This window comes from Orbicella franksi, chromosome 11, assembly GCF_964199315.1.
Source record: "Orbicella franksi chromosome 11, jaOrbFran1.1, whole genome shotgun sequence".
NCBI lineage: Eukaryota > Metazoa > Cnidaria > Anthozoa > Scleractinia > Merulinidae > Orbicella > Orbicella franksi.
Genome location: NC_138155.1, coordinates 26,270,589 through 26,293,789, shown reverse-complemented (window position 1 = coordinate 26,293,789; position 23,201 = coordinate 26,270,589). Strand labels below are relative to the sequence as shown.

The 23,201-nt window shown below is 39.8% G+C and overlaps 2 protein-coding genes across 4 annotated transcripts; one reads left to right on the top strand and one right to left on the bottom strand.

Moving 5' to 3' along the window:
- Positions 1–713: 713 nt before the first annotated feature.
- LOC145502845 (fibronectin type III domain-containing protein-like) lies at positions 714–10,965 on the top strand. Of its 3 annotated transcripts, none has more exons than XM_081482239.1 (10): positions 714–795; positions 2,396–2,479; positions 3,252–3,536; positions 4,633–4,959; positions 6,153–6,255; positions 6,641–6,846; positions 7,346–7,487; positions 7,842–7,972; positions 8,604–8,762; positions 8,945–10,965. In XM_081482239.1, exons 2-10 carry the CDS (start codon positions 2,419–2,421, stop codon positions 9,703–9,705), a joined length of 2,175 nt encoding a protein of 724 aa, XP_081338365.1. In that variant the 5' UTR covers positions 714–795; positions 2,396–2,418; the 3' UTR covers positions 9,706–10,965. The 3 variants fall into 3 exon arrangements, with proteins under 3 accessions (XP_081338365.1, XP_081338366.1, XP_081338364.1); XM_081482240.1 differs by lacking the exon at positions 714–795 and adding an exon at positions 1,338–1,535; XM_081482238.1 differs by lacking the exons at positions 714–795; positions 2,396–2,479 and having other exon boundaries at positions 2,730–3,536.
- Positions 10,877–21,053, bottom strand: LOC145502237 (uncharacterized). The gene is made up of 15 exons (XM_081481490.1): positions 20,681–21,053; positions 18,882–19,058; positions 18,252–18,536; positions 17,460–17,636; positions 16,822–17,078; positions 16,148–16,202; positions 15,777–15,872; positions 14,999–15,160; positions 14,250–14,383; positions 13,558–13,568; positions 12,576–12,790; positions 11,831–11,993; positions 11,516–11,561; positions 11,306–11,360; positions 10,877–11,040 (listed from the first exon to the last, which is right to left on the bottom strand). Exons 1-15 carry the CDS (start codon positions 21,051–21,053, stop codon positions 10,877–10,879), a joined length of 2,370 nt encoding a protein of 789 aa, XP_081337616.1.
- Between the last annotated feature and the right edge of the window lie 2,148 nt (positions 21,054–23,201).

Sequence of the window (23,201 nt, the reverse complement as noted above, 5' to 3'; positions counted from 1 at the left end):
AGGTCCACAGTTGGAGCTCGAGGGGTACCTTTAAGGTATTAAGCCGAAAAAAATATGACGGCAGATAATGTGTTGTTTTAGAACATTTCAAGTCACGTTCTAATAAACAGGATTTGGTACCTTATAAGAGCCCATTGGGGTTCTTTTCAAAATTTCCGTCGAGCACGCCGTCCTTTTTAAATGGGAGTCCCACCGGAGGGGCGGGGGGGGGGGGGTGGGTAATGAACACTGGTCTCGTAAGAATCGCTTAACGTTTTCTTTAGGAAGTACAACGATTGGGCAGCGCGATCGTAGAGATAGGAAAGCAGCCTTTGGAGAGAGTCTTCTATGCATAATTATGTTCTTATCTCAGGAAAAGCCTTAATGAGGTTTTTCACTTTTTTCACTTCTTTAAGTTCAATCAAAACTTAAAACCAGCAGTGAAACTGTTTAATAAATAGTTCAATTTTCCTTTAGCGAGCACTGCCCTTAAATAAATGTCTTTGCATTTAAAGAAGTGAACCGAGTACCTCTTAAAAGTTTGATAATGCGTAGCTAGGATTCAGTGCCAAAGCACGTGGTTAAATTTAGGCATTACGCTTTCTTTATTATGTTAATTCTTTTGTGTTCCCTCATCTCGGAGCTTATGCTCTGAACAATCGAATCATTTCTATTGTCCCGTTGCATAATAAGCGGTCATGTTTGACATATTACAGTTGACCTAAGCCTGAAAACGTTACTACAGCTCAAAAGAACATTTGCTTTATATTCCTTTGCTCAGCGAGATCTCACTTCTGAAGAATTTCAACCTATAAGGTAAGTTTTTTATTCTTCTCTATTCTAAGCCAAATAGCGCTAAGCACAGGGGTTAAAACGGCACGCATGTTTACTCCGACTCCATGGTGCCGCTCTGCCTTAATTTTGTTTTGTGAATTCCGAATACATCAACGCGTTTTCTGACAAAAACTGCGAGCATCCTTTGCCACCAAAAAACGCCAACTCGTTTTTAAAACTGAGGTATCATTTCTTAACTTTTAGACGCAAAGAACAGGAACTCATGACGATTAAATTTTATTCGCATTCGGGCCAGTAATTTTCCCGTGAGTTGGTGTTGTTTTAAAATCAACAAACACTATGTAAATTGTTTTAAGCTTCGTAGTCAAATAGCCTTTTATCATTCAGTCAGTTTCCTGACATTCAAACAATTTCACACTTTTCTCCAATCCGTCATTCTCGTCAATGTTTAAAAAAAGAAAAAAGCAATTAATCATTTATAACAGTGTCGAGATTCTTTAAAATGTAACGAAAATGACGACAGAAGCGAAGCGTGGTAAGTACATGTAAGCAGTGAGCAGTTTTCGCCCGACGTGGTGGCTAACAAGGGTTCTTAATCCTAGAAGGTTCTTTACTTGTTATTGTTCGATGTGTCTGCCAGAAAGTTGATAACATTCGACGTGAATCCGGTAGCCACGGAACAAAACAGCTGGGTAAGATTCTTGACTCATGCTATCAAAACATGCCATGTCTTATGTCCAAGTGTTAAGGATTTAAATGTGGTAAGCGTGTCATTTGACTATATATATATATGCATTTTCATTTTAAAATATATATATCAACAGAATCATAATTTATATCTTAAGTCAGATAATGCCGAATTGATTTTAGGACAGATAGATGGAAGATCAGTGAAGCCGTGACTGCCACTATTACTATTATTACAGTAACTTCTAAATAATCTTGGTTTGGAGCGTTTTGAAATCCAATAGTTGTATATTGCGGAGTTTTGCTGCCTTCGTTTTCTGTGTAGCGAATTTTTGCTGTGCAGTTTCAAGTTTAGATCAGCACAAACAGATGAAATCCTCGGGGATTTAAAAAAACGATTGTTTCACGGTTGGCCCAGAATCGGTCGCTCTCGAACCATTCAACGCCGAAAACAGAGATACTACACTGTAGTCACTAAATTTTTTTGCACGTCAAATCCAATTTTGCAAAATTATGCTTTAGTTCCCCGTAATGATTTTGAACTAATGTTTCATGATGTTTCATGATGTTTTTATGTAAGTAACCCAATATTGAATACGTCTTCGCATCGTTGAGCCCGTACACCGAACTGCAAATTACGTCGATTGCGCGCGTGGATCACGCACGATGGATCGCGCAGTATGAACGAATTTTACTTATCAAAGCTACTTTAGGCTCATTTTCTGCCGTTCTCTCGAGTCCGATCTACAGTGGCTGGTAATCGAGCCTAAGCTATTTTCAAGTACTAAATTTAACCTAAATTATCATAATTTTGCAGTAGCAAAGCTCGCGTTTGTATCTCGATAGCTCATGATTTGCGACTCGAAATGGTCAGCTATTGAGAATAAGAGCAATGTTCTCCATTGATAACTTTTGTAATTCGATATTACTGCAGGAATTGCTACATTTATTTGAACGATGTTACGGCGATGGTTCACTTGGATTTGTTTTGTTCAGGAGGTCCACAACATCTTATCAGGTAAGTGGGGCGAAGTTTTTCACTCCTAAACTTGACCATTCGATCAAATGAAAACCTCTAATCAGTACTGTTTGTTATGCTGTACAAAGTGGTTCTAACTTTCAAGTCTGTGCATGAAACTCTAGCGTGTGACCATTCAAATGAAAGCTACTGAGCACTACTTTCACGTGGTACTGTTTGTTATGCTGTACAAGGTGGTTCTAACTTTCAAGTCTGTGCATGAAACTCTATTGTGTGACCATTCAAATAAAAGCTACTGAGCACTACTTTCACGTGGTACTGTTTGTTATGCTGTACAAGGTGGTTCTAACTTTCAAGTCTGTAGACGAAACTCTAGTGTGTGACCATTCAAATAAAAGCTATTGAGCAGCACTTTCATGTGGTATTGTCTATTGGGCTGTACAAGGTGGTTCCAACCTTTTTAAAAGTCTGCGGGTGAAACGTAACCCTAGTGTGTGACCATTCAAATAAAAGCTATTGAGCAGTACTTTCATGTGGTACTGTTTACTTCTTAACTTTGAAGTCTGGGGATGAAACCCGAGTGTCTGACCATTCAAATGAAAGCTATTGAGTAGTACTTTCATGTGGCACTGTTTATATATTACGCGGTACAAGGTGGTTCTAACTTTTAATTCTGCGCGTGGGTCAAAATCCAGCTTGACACCATATAAATTAAAGCTACTGAACAGTACTTTCATGTGGTACCATTTACTTTCGGTAACGGCCTATCGAAACTTAAAAAAACTGAATAACGTTTCAAAATTGTTTTTAGGTGATCCGCCTCTCATTACGGATTTCCAGTATGATAATTTAGACCAGCCTGGAGATGTCTTGTCAGGGTTCAACCTTCCTTGCAAAGCATCCGGTACCAGTCCCTTGGAGTACAAATGGCAACATAATGGCCAGGACATTAAATACGGGGAGCAGTATCGATTGCTGAAGTCCGGAACCTTAGAAGGGACATTGCTCAGTTCCAAGAATAATGGGGACTACCAATGTTTCGTGAAAAACGATTTTGGAGAGGATTTCAGTAGAAAGCTAAAGGTTGTTGTTTCGGGTAAGTTTTGTCTTCGTAGCCCTTAAGTCTGTCATCGTCGTAATAATAATCTTAACTTCAGGAAACTTTTCTTTTAAACATAACTGAGTTTGTATCGTTCCGCTTGGGAGTCATGCCGGATTCCAGTGGTCTTATTTGGAGCCTGGTCAAGCTCCTGTATTGCTCTTTGGACAAATTGATAGGCCATATCCGAGTTACCTTGTGCCTCTGTTTGAAAACGAGTCCTCGTACAAAATCTTTCATATGAAAATGAGTTTGATTTTCATGAAATTGAACATGTAGGCGGAAGATATTTCCATATGAATGGTTTTTAACTCGTTTTGACATAGAGGCAAAAGGCAACTCCGAAATGGCCTATCGGACACCGTGGAACTACAACAAAATTAATTGGGTCCTCTATGTTTTCCTTTGACAACAAAACACTTTTACTTCTCCCATTACCTTTGTCTATCCATGAGAAAAACGGATAGCCGAGAATAGTTGGGTAACCTGACAGAATATCGGTCGGGGAGTAACCAAGCATCTTATCCAGGGGAGGAGGTAGGGGAGGTGGAGTAGCAATCCTTCTAGCCACTTCATGCTTCAGACACCAGAAAAAGGCGCTGGCAGTTTGTTGGCGAATTGGCTCAACCTTTTCAACTGAGGGAAGCAGGCTTCGGACGGCCACAAATCTTAGCTTTTAACTTCAATGGACGTTTACATCCACTTCTCCCATTCACTTTATTCCCAAATGTTTTAAAAACCTTTCTATGGCACATTTTTCTGGTACAATTGGACTTTGAAGGTCTTTATGATCCGTTTAAATCCTTTATCTTCAGTCTCAAGAAGAGGCAGTTTTTCTCAACTATAAAGAACTTGATCATCCATGAAAAACTATGCCTCGAGTTAAAACAGATAAGATTAAACTGTCTTTCCCAAAAAGTGTCAAATAAAGTCGGTGGATGTGACTGTAGATCAGAGTTAAATCACAGGGGCTATCATGCGAAATTAGATAACCTTACCGGTTATTGATGCTTCTTTTGGTTAGTGGCACCACTTCAGAGTGAATATTGATTTCTTTGATTTTTATACTAACTTGTAATCATTTATCTTTCAGTTGCAGGAGACTTTATATACGCAAATGACAAAATCGCTCCAGTCACTCTAGGAAGGCCCGTTGAAATACCGTGTCCGAAGCACGAACCGAGCTTCGGTGTCACGTATCGGTGGGGCGGGTACAATTCTGCCGGGGATCCCAGCTCATTTCGTCCTCTTCTCGAAAACGAACGCGTGGCAGTCACGTTAGATGGGACACTTGTGATTATGTTTCTGACAAAACAGGATGTTTTCAAAGTGAATTTAATGGGAGGAATACTGTGCGAGATGGTTTTAGGCTCAGGGAAAAAGCATTCTCACAAAGTCAGTTTCAAGCAGCAGGGAAACGGTAAGAGTTCGAGATTTAAGGGAGCAAGTTCACGGAAATTAGCCCAAGCTTGGTACTTCGTCGTTCTTAACCCTTCTCCGTTGTCCCCAGACTCTACCATTCTTATGCCTTGTTGATTTGTTATTCCCTCTTTAATTTCTACCTTAGTAAACTGTTATTTTCGTGTTTTCCTCGATTTGAAGATTATTTTGTAAATGGTAAAGAAAACGAAAAGAAATTATTAGTAGATTGTGGCATGACATTTTAAAAATAGTTGCCTCAATTGACAATTTTGACACTTCTCTATCTCTAAATCTAAAGAGAAATTAAGTAATTGCGACAAACGTAGTCTCCTACCTACTAAATTCTTAATATTCAATTTTAAACTTTGTAAATTTTTAAATCTTTAATACTGTAATTAATTTTAGACTCCTTTCCCATTTTGTTTATTCATTTTAATTGACGTATTTTTATCTTTTTTATTCCTTTTGTAACTGAAAAGCCCTCTTGGGGAGTTGCAAATAAAGTATGTATGTATGTATGTATGTATGTATGTATGTATGTATGTATGTATGTATGTACTGTATTACATTTACTGAGAAAATTGGATTTCGCAAACTTCTGTAATCGGACACCTATGGGATCAGACTATTGTCTACCTGAGCCATTTATGGGAATTAATAATAGTGTTTGTATGATGCTGGGACAATGACTGAGTGTCCTCTCAAGAGAGGTGTCCGTCTAGGGAAAGGTGTCCATTTGCGGAAGTTCGATTGAATGTGGGTGGGTCCAGTCCATGACGAACTGTTTGGCCATACGAGAGGTGTCTGTTTAGGGAAGGTGTCCGTAAGCGCAAGCTTGACTGCGTGTATTTGGCTGGGGGACCATGACGAATTGTCCACCATACGAGAGATATCTGTCTAGGGAAGTGTTCCTTAGCGGAAGTTTGACTGTTTGTGGCTAGGACCACAATGAACTGTTCGCTTTGCCAGAGATGTCTTCTCAGAGGAAGTGTCCGTAAGCGGAAGTTCAACTGTATGTGGCTGGGGGACCATGATTAATTATCTGCTCGCATGGGGTTTTCGTTTAACTTAGCGGAGTTTCAACTGACTTATTGGAAAGTTTATCCTCCGTAACAATACAAATTTAGTTGATGTATGGGCTGTGGTGTGTATAGTGATTTTAACCGTCACATTGTGTTTGCTGTTGAACAGAATTCACGGGATTCACGGCACCATCGATTTACTTCTCACCGAAGCCACAAGAAGAAGCTAGAGAAGGATATCAGAAGAAGCTGTATTGTCTCGGTGTGGCAAAGTAAGAATACTTCAATGTTTCAAGTTGTTGTGCTGTGGGTAGAAGGAAATGATTTATTTCCATTCCATTTATTTTCAACCTTACGTAATACATGAATGGCTTGATTTAGCCTCGCCGCTTTTAAAGGCAAGCGGGTATAGTATAAATTCGAAGTGAGGAAACACATCAAAATTTATATCTGTCCTCATATCCCATAAAAGCATGGAGAGAAATCTAGAGTATGTAATGTAAAATACCGTGTTCTTATTCTCGGTATTGTATCATTTTTTGTTGGAAAAGAAGGGGGGGGGGAGGGGGGGGGGCGAGATTGGGAATGAGCGTGCAAACAGATGGGTTCGATTTCCGTAGGATTCGGTATGTGATATATGGCACTTGTTCTCCCAAGGCCCACACCGTACATAATATGGAGAAAAGATGGAGAAAAGATTGTAGATGGAGAGGACGGCTATTACCTCCCAGCAGACCATCATAACAGGCTACTGATTATCAAGGATGTGACACAGGAACACCAAGGAAATTACACTTGTACAGCTCACCCAACCTCTGGAATCTTCGATCAGGCCTCAGCGTCGACATATCTAACCGTAAAAGGTTTGAAAAGAAATGTCTTAAAAATACTATATGATTATCAGTTGAGTATGGCACGACGAAAGTTTGGTGACCAGGTTTTAACGTTCAACTTGTATTGTTGTCGCGGGATCTGGCTCCGTTTCTAGTGGCATTCTGTCGGCCTTGGCAGCAAAGCACGCGAAATTGCAGGCAACGATATCGTTACCATTGGAAACGAGGAAAGTTTACCGTGGTAACACGGTAATTTTAAGCCCATAACTTCAATTTATTAAAAACTTTAATTTATTAAACCTCAGACAACCCTCTGCATGCGTAAATCACGCAAGTAAATAACTTCGCAGTCACGCAGGTTTGTCACGCAAACATGATGCAAGTGAATGCAACAAAAATCACGCAGATGGATCACAAATGCTTCCAGGCGTATAAGGCGCGATTTTCTCAGTTTCATTACGACATAGTTAGTGGAGGGGACCCCTCCACTAACTATGATTACGATGATGTCTTTCTTCTTAAATTTTAGCTTCACCCGAATGGGAGGTGGAATTGCCATCGGATACCTCAGGAGCGAGATCACAAACAACCTCACTGAGGTGCGTTGCGAGCGGTACACCACCCTTGCTCTACCGGTGGTTTAGAAATGGATGGGAAATTGATGATTCAGAGTAAGTTCAATAACGGTAACTAACGTTAAGGTGGCTGGTAACACTCTGTAGCACTTTTCAGCAGTTGACCCTGACAGATCAATACCATCACTCTTAAATAAGTGATGCTACTATAGTGTTATCACACAAATGCCTCGTTGTTTAACAAAGATGTGACATGCTGTCTTCTTCATGACATAAAAGGATACCATGGTAACAGTACAACCTGTTCAAATCACCATTAATTTGAGTTGTAACTATTCTTCTGTGGTTCTGCTCCATAATTTAGCTACTATTTTCAGGATTTTAGTCCTTCAAACGGGAAAGAAAGTCATGTATATCTTTAAAACAAGCCAAAATGTTGTTCCTTTGCAGCTCAAGAGTAAAATTACAGAGGAACATTCTCAAGCTAATAAATGTGGATAGCTGGCATGAAGCTGTGTTCCAGTGTGTCGCTGAAAATAATCAGGGAATGAGCGTGACTTCTACTAGAGTTCATGTTGAAGGTGGGTGTGTCAAAAAAAAAAAAAAAAAAAGATGAAGTTGCCAAAACTTCGTAGTGCAATTATCAGCTATTTTTGCCTTCTAACTGTGCAAATCTCTGACCCAAAGACGAAGATCCGACGATTTTTTTTTCGTTTGCCCCCAGAGAGCAAAAATGCTTAACAGATAAGGTTACTGTTCTAAATTATTCGATCCAGCTTACGCTGCTGTTCTAGTTCTGTGAAGATTTGAAATTTAAAAACTTGTTAGTTGCGTCAGCAATATTGCGCAAACATGTTTTTGTGTGTTGTGTCGACTGAACTATTGCGGAAAATGCTTCTTGCAATGTTACAAACCGCAGCCAGGGACGCGAGATGAGTGAAACGAGATGTGCCTCACGAGAAACGAGACGAGAGATAGCACTTACTAGTTACTATATTGCCTCTAGTTAATTATCAGTTTTATTATTTTTCAGCGTACATCTCCGCATCTTTTAAGATTTATGCAGCTGTCTTTTCAAACATTAGCTCACTCTTTTTAAAAGAAAATCTGATACTAACGTCATTAGTAAATGGGTTGTTTCAGTTTTTCGCAGAAGCGTCACTGCGCGCCATCTCCTGCCAATCGGTTTTTTAGAGTTGCTTTTTTTTGCAGACTCACCCACTAATGTGGGTCCAAGTTCACGGAGAGAAGAAGATTCAGACGAGTCGTTGTGGATTATTTTGTCGGCTGTGCTTGGTGTTCTTTTAATTGTTGCAATCATTGTTGTCATCGTTTGTTATAAACGACTTAAAAAGTCGAGAAGGGATCAAGGTGAGTAGACATCCCCATAATCTTGCCGTGAGTTTAAATGAGGACCACATAGGTATTTTTAAATATATGTTACTGACTGACTGATGCAAACACGAGAAAACACGATCATTTGCGCAAGTGTAGAGTCTACATAGATTTGTTCTTGTACAATGCTCAAATAAGCCATGTTCTTCTTTTTGTAGAGACCAGTGAGGAAACTTATAATGATATCTCGGAAGACACCCAAGGTAATCCATCACAACCTCGCACGGCTCCCTCAGGGGCCAAGGGAGTAAAGGGGCTAAGGAGACATCCCACTCTCCCACCCATCCCCCAGTACCAAACCCTGGACCCGTCCACAGCGGGAGTCGCTAATTACGAACCGCTTGATGCCGAGCAGGACCTCAACGAAAGCGGGCTGTACGAGAAGTTAGATTTTAGGTCCTTGGACAATGGCCCCAATTATGATAACCCGGGCAAGCCCATTCCAGAATATCTCGAGCTTGTTAATGACACGAATGTGCCACCAGGCAATACCGCGTCGACTATGACGACAGGAAGGCCTGGAAAAGAATATTACCAACCAATGGAAGGTGGCTTGGGCAATGACGTGTTTAACGATAGCAATTTCGCGCCAAAATATTACGTTCCAATGGAGATGGAGGGGTCGAAAACAAAAACACCAAACCAATCTGGCCCTTTATCACCCAAGTACTACGAACCGGTGGCAGGAGAACCTAAGTCAGCTCCGGAAACAAAAGGTGCGACTTCTTCAGCGGAATATTATCAACCCATGGCGGATAAAGCAGGAGAAAAGCAGCAAGGAGAGAACAGCTTTTCTTCTCCTGAGTATTATGTTCCTATGGCTGAAAATAACCTGTGTAAACCAGCTGTACAGACGAACAACACACAGGTCGAGTGTAGCGGGGGTACAAAAGACAACAGCGAGTCAAGCAGGTTATGAAGATTTGCGTCAGCCAAGATTCTTTTAAAGTTACTTTGAGTGATATCTTTAGTTTTGTATACCACATGAAAATGTGTGCACATTTTCCGTGCTTTTTAAATACTCAATATGAGCTAATGTGCTTTAATCATGCTCCAAACGACCCTTAACTAGTTAACGTTCACTAACTCAAAAGGGCTAACGGTAGCGATTGGGGATGCTGCCAAATAGACATGGTATAATGGTAACAAAGTTAAATGATCCCAATCTAAATGGTCACTTCTTAAGTTAATGATTTCATTGAAATTGCTTTTGCCCTTCAAAGTCTATAAGAAGTCATTCTCATGAAAGCTGCTGAGCAGTATTTTCATATCTTACTGTTTGTTGTTCGTTAACATTGATTTAAAAATTATTTTTAGTTTAAACTTCAAAAGTATTGGAAATGAAAGAGGTTCTAGTGTCCAGTCCCACATCCTCTAACCTTGCGCTATATTTCATCATCTTGAAAAAAGGCACTTGTAAGGGTGGTGTCAGGGACTGGGTCCAAATTTTTAACATTACGAAACACTGTTGCTACAGTGATACCCGGAGACCAAATATGAACACGGTCTTGATTTAAACTTCTGCAATTCCTGAATGCACACAAAAATGACCCAAACACGCACTTGTTCTCAGGTCCTACTTGAAGTTGTTTAGAGTTGGTGAAAGCCTGATGTGAATTTACAATGGTTGCTCGGGTATGGGGCACATCAAATCCTTCATCTAATGATACGACTGGGAAAAGTATAACAAACACGGCAACCAAAATTTATCATGCTTTAACAGGTTGCGCAACGAGCTTTTATTGCAGCTTCAGCATAACATCGCCATAAATATTCATATTATGCTATTTGCTCTAGTAACATTTTCCTGTGCTGCATGAGGGGTCTGGATGTTTCCGATAAATTTATAATTTCGCTTATTGTGAGTCAAAAAAACAACGAAACCAGCGACTAAATGATAATCAATATCTATTTTTATTTAACTACTAAGAGCTTTTAGTGGCGGGGGAATATCATGCAGAATTAAAGTCACTACATTTCGTTTGCAACATCTACGGAAATTCAAAACGAAGGTTGAAACATACGTCTTCTCTTTTACGAAAGAGCAATTTTAAGATGAATTTGATTTGCGATTTTCTGATAGCAAGAGCTCAGCCCAACAATCTTTGCTGAATGTTTTCCAGCAATTGTACCAGATCCTGTGGATTTAGAAATTCCGGTATCGCTCTCTTCGCCATTTCAATGTTGCTTGGTCTGGAAGTACTAGGAGCTTGTAATTGACTCTCAGCTTGTCGTAAAATCTGCATCGTTTCGTCTGCGAACAAACCGAACAACGAAATAAAAACAAGCTCGATTTTTTTCCCTTTGTGACTGGTGTTAAAAGATAAAGCTCACAAACTACAAGTGAGACACAGATTATTATATCCACGACGGTTATCATGGAAAAATTATTGTTTATTCCGAAGCGATGTCAGTTGTGCACATTTTCTGGCACGTACGTACGTCAAGACGAGACCTCCCAGTTGATGTTTTTTTCTTCAAAGTGGGATGCATAACTCGAGCAATAAGTGTTTACTCACTTTGAAAGTTATCGAGATCTGCAGGAGAAAGTGACCCTCCGAGGAGTGCTTGAAACTAAAAAACAAAGGCAGAAATCATTTTACTATACTCAGACGGCTCGACTTTCAAATCACCACTTCAACCAGTAATAAGTACTGTCTACCAAATCGTTTCAATCTTCTGTGATATATGATAATTACAGGTCATTAAATGTGGAATGAAATATTTACTCTCTGTATGATTCGGGTGAGAGATCCAAGTAGACTAACAAGTATCCTGCAAAGGTAGATAATTCAGTTATCGCACCGTTTACCATGTATAGCAGAAGTAAACAAATAGCTATGGACTATACTGATCAACTGATCAGTTAATCAAGAGATTGATTGACGATCAGTCGTCTCAGTACTCCTTGATTAGTTAAAAATAAGGCAATCGGTCTGTCTCTCTATTGGTCAGTAAAACCTACCAAGTAATCATTTCAAAGGTCAAACTTATTTTTGTACAAAAGATTGCAATCACGAAGAGTTCAACTTATTTCCGCTTACCTTTGTACATGAGGAGGAATAGTCACTGTTGACACGACTGAAGATGACATTACTGGTGTAAAACCTGAAGTTGGCTTCACTGTAAATGATGGTAGTGCCGTGGATTTCGTTGTATTGAAGGGCGGAACAAGACTTGGCGTTGGACTCGATGTGGGTCGTGATACTGAAAGATAAATCGATCGACAGCTTGTTTCTCCATACAAGATCATATGAATACAATGTCGAAATGGGCAGCTGAAGGTTGTAAAAATATCGAATTGGGAATGCTAAGCTATGATTTAACGGTCGCACAATATTTGTTATGCTTCATGTCTCCTGATGGAGGTTGCGGTGTTTACTGCGTGCTGTAAAGTAAAATAAGCAACTATGCGTGATACGGCTTCCTGGATATCTTGTCCCATGATGCAATATAACGAGTAATGAAACGGAACGACCGAGACAGAGACATTTTATAAACTCCTTCAAGCCAACGTTGAAAACTCGGAAGAAATAGTTGTTATTTCAAATTGAAAGAGATTTAAATCAAAACTTTGTCGTAACGCCTGGCCCTTAGTGGGTTTAACTCTAGTATCCGAGAACTGAAATGGGAACGATAATTTGTACTTTTATGCAGTGGCGTCTGCTTTTCATTACTTTACAAATTTGAATGTAAAGTTTCTTTTCTTTCATTTTGTACTTAGGCTTTCTAGATCTTCCCCACTTTTATATTTCTTTCTTTGTATTAAGTTTAAATGTGAACATTTACCATTTTGACAACTTGCTATGTCCACTCGCAGACATAGATGATTAGAGGACACAGTCAACGGTTCTCGTGGATTGAACAACACATATCTAGCCTGTACAGGAAGGATGAATTTCGTGGTGACTACAGCATTACCATCAAAGAAAGGGCCAAAAAATACCTGGAAAAGAGAATCAAAGAGCACTGATGTTACAGCTGTAATCAATACTTTCAGAAGCCTATGAGGGGAAAATCATGGAATTCAAAGCTGATAGTTTCTTAACCAGCTTTACATGCTACCAAACAGGGGTATAATTTTGTGAAGTGTTTGTCGTTCTCGCTAGTTCTAAACAAGTTTAGCTCTTGGCAGCTTTAACTTGAGTGAATGGCTTTTTCTTGGTTTATTATGAGAAACGTTCTGAAAATTTAAAGTATTCCGCAAGTCCTTTAAGTCCATAATGAGCACTTTTAATCTGACGATCTTCTTATCTTCTTCAAATCGCGCATTTTCAATTGAAGCGTTCTTTTTAAAGGTGCTCAGTCACGGTATTTTGAGTTATTTTGGCTACATACAAAATTATCTTTAAATGGTAGGAAACCTGAAAATAACAGTTTAATAAGATAGAAAACACCAAAGAGATAATGATAAACTATAAAGGAACAAGGATGGCTAAGGATGGAGAAGATTAACACGGATTACAAACGACGAGCTTGAAAAATTGAGGCCAAACTTTTTAATATGCGCAAACCGTGACGTAGCTCCTTTAACTATTTATCTATAGACGTTAACGAGGGGGTGCACTTTGGGGTCCCTAATTAGCTTTCATTATGCTATTTCTTAAACGAGGGGACCAGAGAGTAACGTCATACTCTAGAAGCTTCTAGCGGCGGTTTAAACCCAGTGCCTTGTGAAGACGAGAAAATGAAGTTTTGGCGCTTTGACCAAATTGCAATTGTCGTTTGAGGAACCCCACGATTCTGGTTAGCTTTGTTTGCGACTTTTTACGTGCAAATGTCCTTCATGAGATGAGAGATTAATGAAACATCTAACTCCATAGTCATAATTACAAGGTATCATCGCGGAAGCGGGGGGGGGGGGAGGGGGGGAAGGGGGAGATTCTCAGATCAAAAGGTTGGGTATGCTCGTCGAAAAAATGAATTAAATTCCTATAAGAGAACAGACTGGGCAGCTTTATTTGAACCCTAATACACGCTACTTCAAACGACACTTAAAACAGAATAGGCGCTATTACCACCCGCTGTTCAGGAAAAGAGCGCGCGATTGTAGACTGGACTTAAGAGACCGGCGGAAATCGAGCCTAAAAACGGAAATGAGAACGTTTTTTGTGATAATTTCTTCTAGCGCATCCTAAAAGACACTTTGACAGCTTTTAAGCTGTCAACAATACCATTTAAAAATGGTATTGTTTCGTCGTGAAAATCCTAAGTGAGTCCAGAACCCTTGATTTATACCCCTAAGTGAGACGACGAGAATCCCCAACCTTTTCAAATGGGAGTCCCCCGGGAGTATCATACTCATACACCTTATTCCAAGATGGCCACCATTTTAGGGTTCTTTTGTTTGCTTGCAAATTAGCCGTTGTTGGGGCAACAAGGGGTAATTATGAAGACAAACAAAAGAACACTAAAATGGCGGCCATTTTGGAATAAGGTGTAAACGGCAATACATTGGTTTACCTTTCGACGTGACCCTTCAAGAACGAAATTAAAATTGATGTTGTCTGTGCTGGTTTTTATGTAATATTCAGAGACTGATTTGTTAGAGTCTGCTTTTCCCTGTACAGAGACTTGTTCTACCAGCATGACAGCACCTTTTAACCAAAGAAAACGAGTGTCAGTGAAGAGTTAGTATATTTATAAAATAGCACATACTATTTTCTGTTCGGTCGTTTGTTTCGTTCGTTCATTACGATTTTAATCGTTCTTTCGTTCAAATTCGTTCCAGTTCGCAATCGGTCGTTCGTCCGTTCGCTCGTTCGTTCGTGCATTCGTACGTTCGTTGTTTCGTCTCCTCGTTCGTTGCCTCGTTCGTTGACTCGTTCGCTCGTTTAATCATTCATTTATTGGTTAGCAACTTTAATTTTAAACCAGCCCAAAATGTTCGTGCCCATTACAGGAGAAAAATGTCCATTTTCTTTATACAGGCGTCTTCATACCAGCTGAAGAAACCCCCTTGACGCGGCGGCCATTTTATCCAAATGAAGTCTGATCGCCTCTAGCGTGCACAGATAACACATGCTTCCTTAGGCTCAAAAAAGGTCAGCGGCATCATGGTAATTGAGACAAATATTCAGGATAATTATTTTGTGACTCCCTTTGAGTCTTCGTAAAGTCACTTTGTTAGACTGACTTACTTGAATACAAGGCATTTGATCTGAATATGGTCTAAACTGGTATTTGTCGTTCATGTACTACCAGTTACTAACCTAAATCAACCTTGAGATATTGGTTAGCGTTTACGACACCCGCACACCACACATCATTGCTATGAAGCACTGGGTTTCCAGGTCCCTGGCTGTTAGAAGAAGAGGTAAACTGCACATTGCTGTTGGAAGTGATCAGCGAAGTACAACTCCCAGATCCTGGTACTTAAAAGAAAGCAAAGTTAAACAAACATGTTTGTTTACCTCTCTGTGATCATGAAATTAGAGTTAACGGATTTCGGTTTCCGCTCATTGAATCTGCAAGTCAATGACTGGGCACAACAACAACAACAACAACAACAACAACAACAACAACAACAGCATCAAAAACAACAACAACAACATCATCATCAACAACAACAACAACTAGCTTCATTTGCATGACCATAAATACATACAGTGCCGCAAAAGCGTTTGTAAACTAAAACTAAAAACAAAACAGTTACAACTAAAACAAAATATGGTAGTATACTTGGTACATGTTTCTACTCATATAACCATCGTTGAGGCGTCCCCTTAAAACACCGATAATAAAATGTGGTCTTATTTCCCCCTAGAACGTTATTTATGTGTTTAAAACTTTCGCAGATTTTAACTGTAAATTTTACTAATGACCATGCTTATAGACGAGGCTAACATAAAATGGACCACTTTGATCATAGTAGGTATTAGAAGAGTACGGCCTACACTACTAATACTAAAATTCATCGAGAGAAAATATCTCAACACCAGCAGCCGGACAAATAATAATAATAAAAAAAAGATATTTAGCTGAAATGACCATTAGGGGATGGCTGTGCAGTCACTGGTTTTGAGGGCGTTTGCGTTGCCTTAACAGTGGATGAAGGTGTGGGCTCAAGCATTGACGTCTCAATAGCTAAAGATAAGAGAAAGAGTGAATCTAAACGTACGAATAAAGACAATTCCGACAATCTCCGAAGATTTCTGATTGTTTTCTGATAACGTGGTAATGAAATGGCTTGACTATTGAGTTAGTTCCTACATACAAACTTCTCTAAAAAATGGTTCTCACCGGGACAGTTTTTAGGACAAAACGTAATCTCGCTGGAGTGTCCGCTGCATTGCTGGCCACCAAACGTAGGCGCAGGATTTGTACATGTCCTGGAGCGGTTTCTTAGGGCATCTACACACGGAGGGCATGGGCTCCAATCCGACCAGTCTGACCATCCGCCATCAACTGGAGAGGCTACAAGAAGTGAACATAAAACAAAGACAATAGCATCTCTTTGCTACTCATATAAATGTTGTGTCTTCAGCATGTTCGATACAGTATCATATGCATAGGTATATTGCTATTGACCTCTATTGGCTCTATCGAGTAATATGGTTTCTTAATATTATCTTCCCTGGCCATTAGAATGCAAAAAAGCCTAGATTATTAATTAAGGTGGTCATTGGTGGCAAGCTGAGGCACGTGATATGAGGGAACAATTGAACTGCAGTGCTAAGCCACACAACGTAAGTAAAATACACGAGCTAGAAATAAGAGAATAATTCTAAATAAATTTTTAGTGCTAGAACCCATAATTAACTTTTGAGCGCTACGCTTCTGCTGTGGCTGAGCCTAAAGTGATCCTACAACTTCAATTGCCCGGAGCAAGATTTCTGGATCATTCTCAGCATTTAAAACTAGTCCAGAAATGGATTGATATTTTATTGCAGATGTATCCTTCTGTGTGAAGACTGAGGAACAAAACAAGACTCTCTAAATCCATCACTGGACTTTTTCAGCATTCTTGCGACATAAGAACTGGCCATGTAGATTTTATAGATGTTTTGACTGTGGGAATTTCTCTTCAACTTACCAATTTCACAACACGTTCCATTATATCCCGGTAGACAAGAACAACCGCTGCTTGTAGGAGTTCCCGAGTTCTGACAGTTATCTCTGTTACACGAACGTATCTCTGACAAATGTGGACATGATCCTCCACAAGACTCAAAGATTGTTTTTGTCCTCGTTCTGGTCTGTGTTCCATTTGTCCCACATTGATGAGTGCAGGGACTCCATCTTGACCAGAAGCTGACGTGACATGCTTGAGGGCTGCACGGCAGAGGGGAGCTTGGAATGGAAGGTGATTGTGTAGACACTGGTGTCGTAGGCGTTGATCAATTGAAAAGTAGATACTTTAGATAATAACAGTTCATCATAATAATAGAGATGTTTTCAAAGAATTTAGGTGACTTTTAATTTGATCTCTTTTCGAAGATTTCTGAACAATTTATAGTGACTGACCAAGGGTAATGTAAACGTTTCAGAGTATTTTCTGGAATTGTGTTTGTATACCCGTGAGGTGCACAGTAAATGCAACGACTCCAGATCGTTGATATCATCTCAGCATTGATTTCCCATGCCGGCATGGTCAAATCGCCAAATTTAACTTGATCACTGAGCCACTCCCTACATATGAGTGTGTGTGTTTTTTTTTTTTAAAGTACTTACCGGAACAGATTTTAGGACAAAAGGTAGTATGGCCTGATGGTCCGCTGCACTGCTGGCCACCAAACGCAGGCGCAGGATTTGTACATGTCCTGGAGCGGTTCCTGAGGGCATGTACACACGGAGGGCATGGGCTCCAATCCGACCAGTCTGACCATCCGCCATCAACCGGAGAGGGTACTAGAAGTGAACACAAGACAGAGACAATAGCATCTCTTTTTTCTTCATATAAACGTTGTATCTTCAGAATCTTCGATACGGTATCATATGCATAGGTATATTGCTATTGACCTCTATTGGCTTTATCGAGTAATATGGTTTCTAAATATTATCTTCCCCGGTTATTAGAAGGCAAAAAAGCCTAGATTATTAATTAAGGTGGTTATTGGTGGCAAGCTGAGGTATGTGATATGAGGGGCAACTGTAGTGCAGTGCCAAGCCACGCAGCATAAGTAAAATACACGAGCTAGATATAAGAGAGTAATTCTAAATAAATTTTTAGTGCTAGAACCCATAATTAACTTTTGAGCGCTACGCTTCTGCTGTGGCTGAGCCTAAAGTGGTCGTCCAACTTCATTTGCCCGGAGCAAGATTTCTGGATCATTCTCAGCATTTAAAACTAGTCCAGAAATGGATTGATATTTTATTGCAGATGTATCCTTCTGTGTGAAGACTGAGGAACAAAACAAGACTCTCTAAATCCATCACTGGACTTTTTCAGCATTCTTGCGACATAAGAACTGGCCATGTAGATTTTATAGATGTTTTGACTGTGGGAATTTCTCTTCAACTTACCAATTTCACAACACGTTCCATTATATCCCGGTAGACAAGAACAACCGCTGCTTGTAGGAGTTCCCGAGTTCTGACAGTTATCTCTGTTACACGAACGTATCTCTGACAAATGTGGACATGATCCTCCACAAGACTCAAAGATTGTTTTTGTCCTCGTTCTGGTCTGTGTTCCATTTGTCCCACATTGATGAGTGCAGGGACTCCATCTTGACCAGAAGCTGACGTGACATGCTTGAGGGCTGCACGGCAGAGGGGAGCTTGGAATGGAAGGTGATTGTGTAGACACTGGTGTCGTAGGCGTTGATCAATTGAAAAGTAGATACTTTAGATAATAACAGTTCATCATAATAATAGAGATGTTTTCAAAGAATTTAGGTGACTTTTAATTTGATCTCTTTTCGAAGATTTCTGAACAATTTATAGTGACTGACCAAGGGTAATGTAAACGTTTCAGAGTATTTTCTGGAACTGTGTTTGTATACCCGTGAGGTGCACAGTAAATGCAACGACTCCAGATTGTTGATGTCATCTCAACATTGATTTCCCATGCCGGCATGGTCAAATCGCCAAATTTAACTTGATCACTGAGCCACTCCCTACATATAAATGTTTTTCAAATAAAACACTTACCGGAACAGATTTTAGGACAAAAGGTAATCTGGCCTGATGGTCCGCTGCATTGCTGGCCACCAAACGCAGGCGCAGGATTTGTACATGTCCTGGAGCGATTCCTGAGGGCATGTACACACGGAGGGCATGGGCTCCAATCCGACCAGTTTGACCATCCGCCATCAACCGGAGAGGGTACTAGAAGTGAACACAAGACGGAGACAACAAGAGCTCTGTACTCTTCTTATAAACGTTGTATCTTCGATACGACAGCATATACGTACTTAGGTATATTGGTATAAATTTCTAGTTTCGCTATTTATTTTGATTCTCCTCTGTGCGGGTGAAGGGGGAGGGCGTTATAGAGAGGGTGCTGGAAGTGAACACAGGAAAGAGATAATAACATTTCGTGCTCACCATATAAACGTTGTATCTTCGATGCGATAGCATAAACTCCGAGTATATTGCTATTAACCGGCATTTTCGCTATTTGTTTTGAAATCGATATTCCCCTTTTTGCTTTAAATAAAATTAGTATTACGGTTGTTGCATATCCTCTTCCCTGGCTATAAGAAGGCAAAAGCCTGGGTTTTTAAGGTGGTTATTGAAGGCAAACCAAGGTGATATGGAGAGTACAACTACAGTGCAGTGCAAAGCCACGCAGCGCAAGAAAAATAGACCAAAGTGGTGTGTAGAAAGTGGTGTCGTGAGCGTTGGCCTGGGTTCGAGAGTTGATCTCGCTACAACTAATTGAACAACAAGCAACGACAACCAACCTTTTTTTTTTGCCAAATAGACCATTTTACAGTTGTCTGCTCAGTGACCTGGCCTTTGTATGGCAGCGAGGCTAGAGTTGACCTTGTTTTGATGCAGACCTCACTGCTTTTGTCATGTAAATGCACCTAGTTAGCATCAGAACAACTTGTTTTACACAGCAAAGCAGTGAGATCTGTATCAAAACAAGGTCAACTCTAGCCTCGCTGCCATACAAAGGCCAGGTCACTGAGCAGACAGCTGTAAAATAGTCTATTTACAAAAATAATAATAAAAAAACAAAACAAAACAACAACAACAAAAAAACAAGAAATACAGCATAAGAAGTTACTTTAGATGATGATAATTTAACATAATTATTCCGATGACTTGTGATCCTTTTTCGAAGATTTCTGAAGATTTTCTAAAGAGTGATGGATTTCCCTTTTATACCCATGGGGTGCGTTTTGATATCGTTTCAACGTTGATTTGCCATGTGCATAGTCTCACTATGCCAAATATAAATTTAAGCTTATATAAATTTAAATGGAAAATTCCTCGGTGAAAATTACACAATTTCTTCGGGTTATATGGTTAATTTTGTAAATTAGTAAGCCCTTCTAAACTTGTGGTCTTTCGTTGCAGTATTTTCGAAGACTTGTAGGGCTCATTTAGGCTACGTAGAATTTGCTTTGTGTTTCATATCTTTATGTTTGTCTACACTGCAATTCGGTATAATGGTTCATATACCACGAAGGCTAAGTCAATGAAAACTCTTGAAATGGATTATATCTAATGCCCAGTTTTTAATTATGTTAATTATACAGAAACCAAAAATTCCTTTCGTGCCAAGACGGCTTTGGAATATAAGCTTATATACAAAACGGCGTTTGTGAAACAGGAAAATCTAGAGTTGAAATTCAGCAGTAAAACGTGGCATAGACACAAGCCAACAACAATACATTTGAACCTCCCCTTGCAGACACCGTAATACAGACACCTGTGTACATGTGTGAAGAGATTTTGTGTGTGTTTTGCTTGCGGATTTTTTTTTTTTTTCAACTTACCAATTTCACAACACGTTCCAACATATCCCGGAGGACAAGAACAACCGTTTCTTGAGGGAGTTCCTGGATTCTGACAGTTGTCTCTGTTGTACGAGCGAATCTCTGACAAATGTGGACATGATCCTCCACAGGTCGCAGTGACGGCGACTGTTCTTGCCCTCGTTTGTGTTCCAGTTGTCCCACATAGATGGGTGCAGGGACTCCATGCTGACCAAGAGCTGACTTGACAAGCACGCGGACTGCAAGGTAGTGGAGAGCCTCCTCTTCTACGCGGCTTCCAAGATTCGGCGTCCCGAATAAAAACCGTTATTACTAACGTAACAGCGAAGAATTTGGCGGTCCACATTTTTCGAAGCTTAAGGAATGAAGACATCGAATTCTTAGCAAAAGTACAATTTTTGGATCTTGTGCGCTGTTAGCAATGTAGCCGGAGCAAACGACTAGAAAACGCCAATGACGGTCTTACATATTTAAGATTGCGGAAAATAAATTCTCGTTTCGCCGCTGACGTGTAGGTTTTGCTCCCGAGGCTTATATTTTTATAAATAATTTGAAAATGATGCAATGTCTTCTGATTTTTATTAGAATATCTCACATGAGACATGATTCGATATTAATTTGTAGCTCAGTTGACTTTAGGATAATGTAGGGCATTATAAGATATTGGCTTGAGAACTTTCCACTTTAAGATATTTCTCAAGTATAAAGAACTAAATCAAGCAAGTACTTCATGTCCTCGCACGTAAATGGTTCTTAACAATACCTTCAGGAAGTAATTCCTGAGTTTATATGGAGCGTTGGACATGGTGGAATGTATAATTTGACCTTATAAGACAGGAGGATTGAAAATACTGTGTTCGAGACTTTTTCACGAAGAATTCGTAACTGCACATTGCAAAGAAAAAAAACTTTCCAAGTACAGTTTCATCTTGTTGAAACGAAAATTCTTGAGTCAAAATTCAGCGGAAAAACCAACTTAGACAAATTATTGCATGACAATATTAGGAAAGTTCAGGACAGTGCTTTTTATCCCCAGGGAGTTATGGCCCATTCCCCCAGGCAATCATAGCAAAAAGTGACGTAAGACATGACTCTGCAATGTTTTAAGACACTACTAAATCGTAATTACTCAAAGTTATATTAGTATTTTCAGTATGTCATTCCGTTATTTGGAGTTCAATCCACGACTTGTTTTGTGTTTCATTTTATTAATGACTCTTGACCTAACTTTTAATATGAAAATACTGAAATGACACTGCATAATTTTGAGAGCAGTTTATATCACGATTGTTGAAAGTTAAATTGTAAAGCTTAAATGATTTACGTCAAGAGCAACATACAGCTTTAAGCTCCGCAACGATATCGGTCTCTACCTAAATTTGTGTACACCTTAGAAAGGTCTTTAACAGCTCTAGCCGGTGATTTAAGAAGCTGGTGTTTAATTTAGGTTTCTGTAGAGTATAGTAAAGCTGGTTCAGGAGTATTGATAATCCCCCTGGATGGGATTTAGATTCTTGCAGATTCCCCCCCCCCCCCCCCTCAACCGCAGGATTCCCATATGCGGAAGGCGGATTCAAGTATCACTTAGGATGTTTAAACTCCTCAAGGCATCTTCAGTTTAGCCTTGCGCGTGAAGTAATAAAGAACACAGTCATATTGTTCTGTGGTTTAATTTAATCGCCCTTCCGGAAATCGTCAAAATTTCCTCGGAGACGAGAGCTTTCAATTGCAACGTCTATTTATCTTGTAGTTAAGCTATAACAACTTTAATATGTCTGTCTGATACAGACTGGCGTTTTTGCAGGGGTCTAACAAAGCTGGCCCCACACCCAGCGGGGTTTAATTCAAATTTCAGATAAGTACATCTTCGTTCCTTTAACATACAATCCCCCTCACACCCCCACAAGGTTTGCCCCCAGCGTTTGGGCAGATTCTCGAACAATTTTGCGATATTTTCTATATTCCTTAGCCCTCAGGGTTTAATCAATGCATTCTTACAACCTACAGCCATCTTCTTTTCCTACTTAAAGGCATGCATAAAGGTTATACAATACTTTCTCGACAGATGCTTTTGGTCGGTCTGCCTGTCTTTTATCTTTGCCACCCTCCAATTTCGCCATTTTTATTGCTTATTTGTACCATCATAATTATGCCTCATCCACTGTGAATGTACTTATGTTTTTGCCCAGTGGGTACATGCACCGGCTGGCTGGTGTTGCTGATCCAACAAAAGTATTTTTTATAATGGAAACGCTGAAGGGGTATGGGAAAGTTTGTGCAATGCTTGATACACACATTCCAATCACAGTTTCCATCTTAGAACGGATGTGTACTAATTGTGCACCTGTTCTGGATAGTTAGTATATTGCCTGTATGTTCAAAGCAGTGTGTACCACTGCTTTTTATGTCTTTATGCGTATTGGCAAGATAACTGTCACTAAGTAGGCACCTGACGTCATGCAGCCTGGTCAGGTTACTAAGCTCTCTAATACGTCTGGCTTTACAGCTTCGGTGAAGCTTA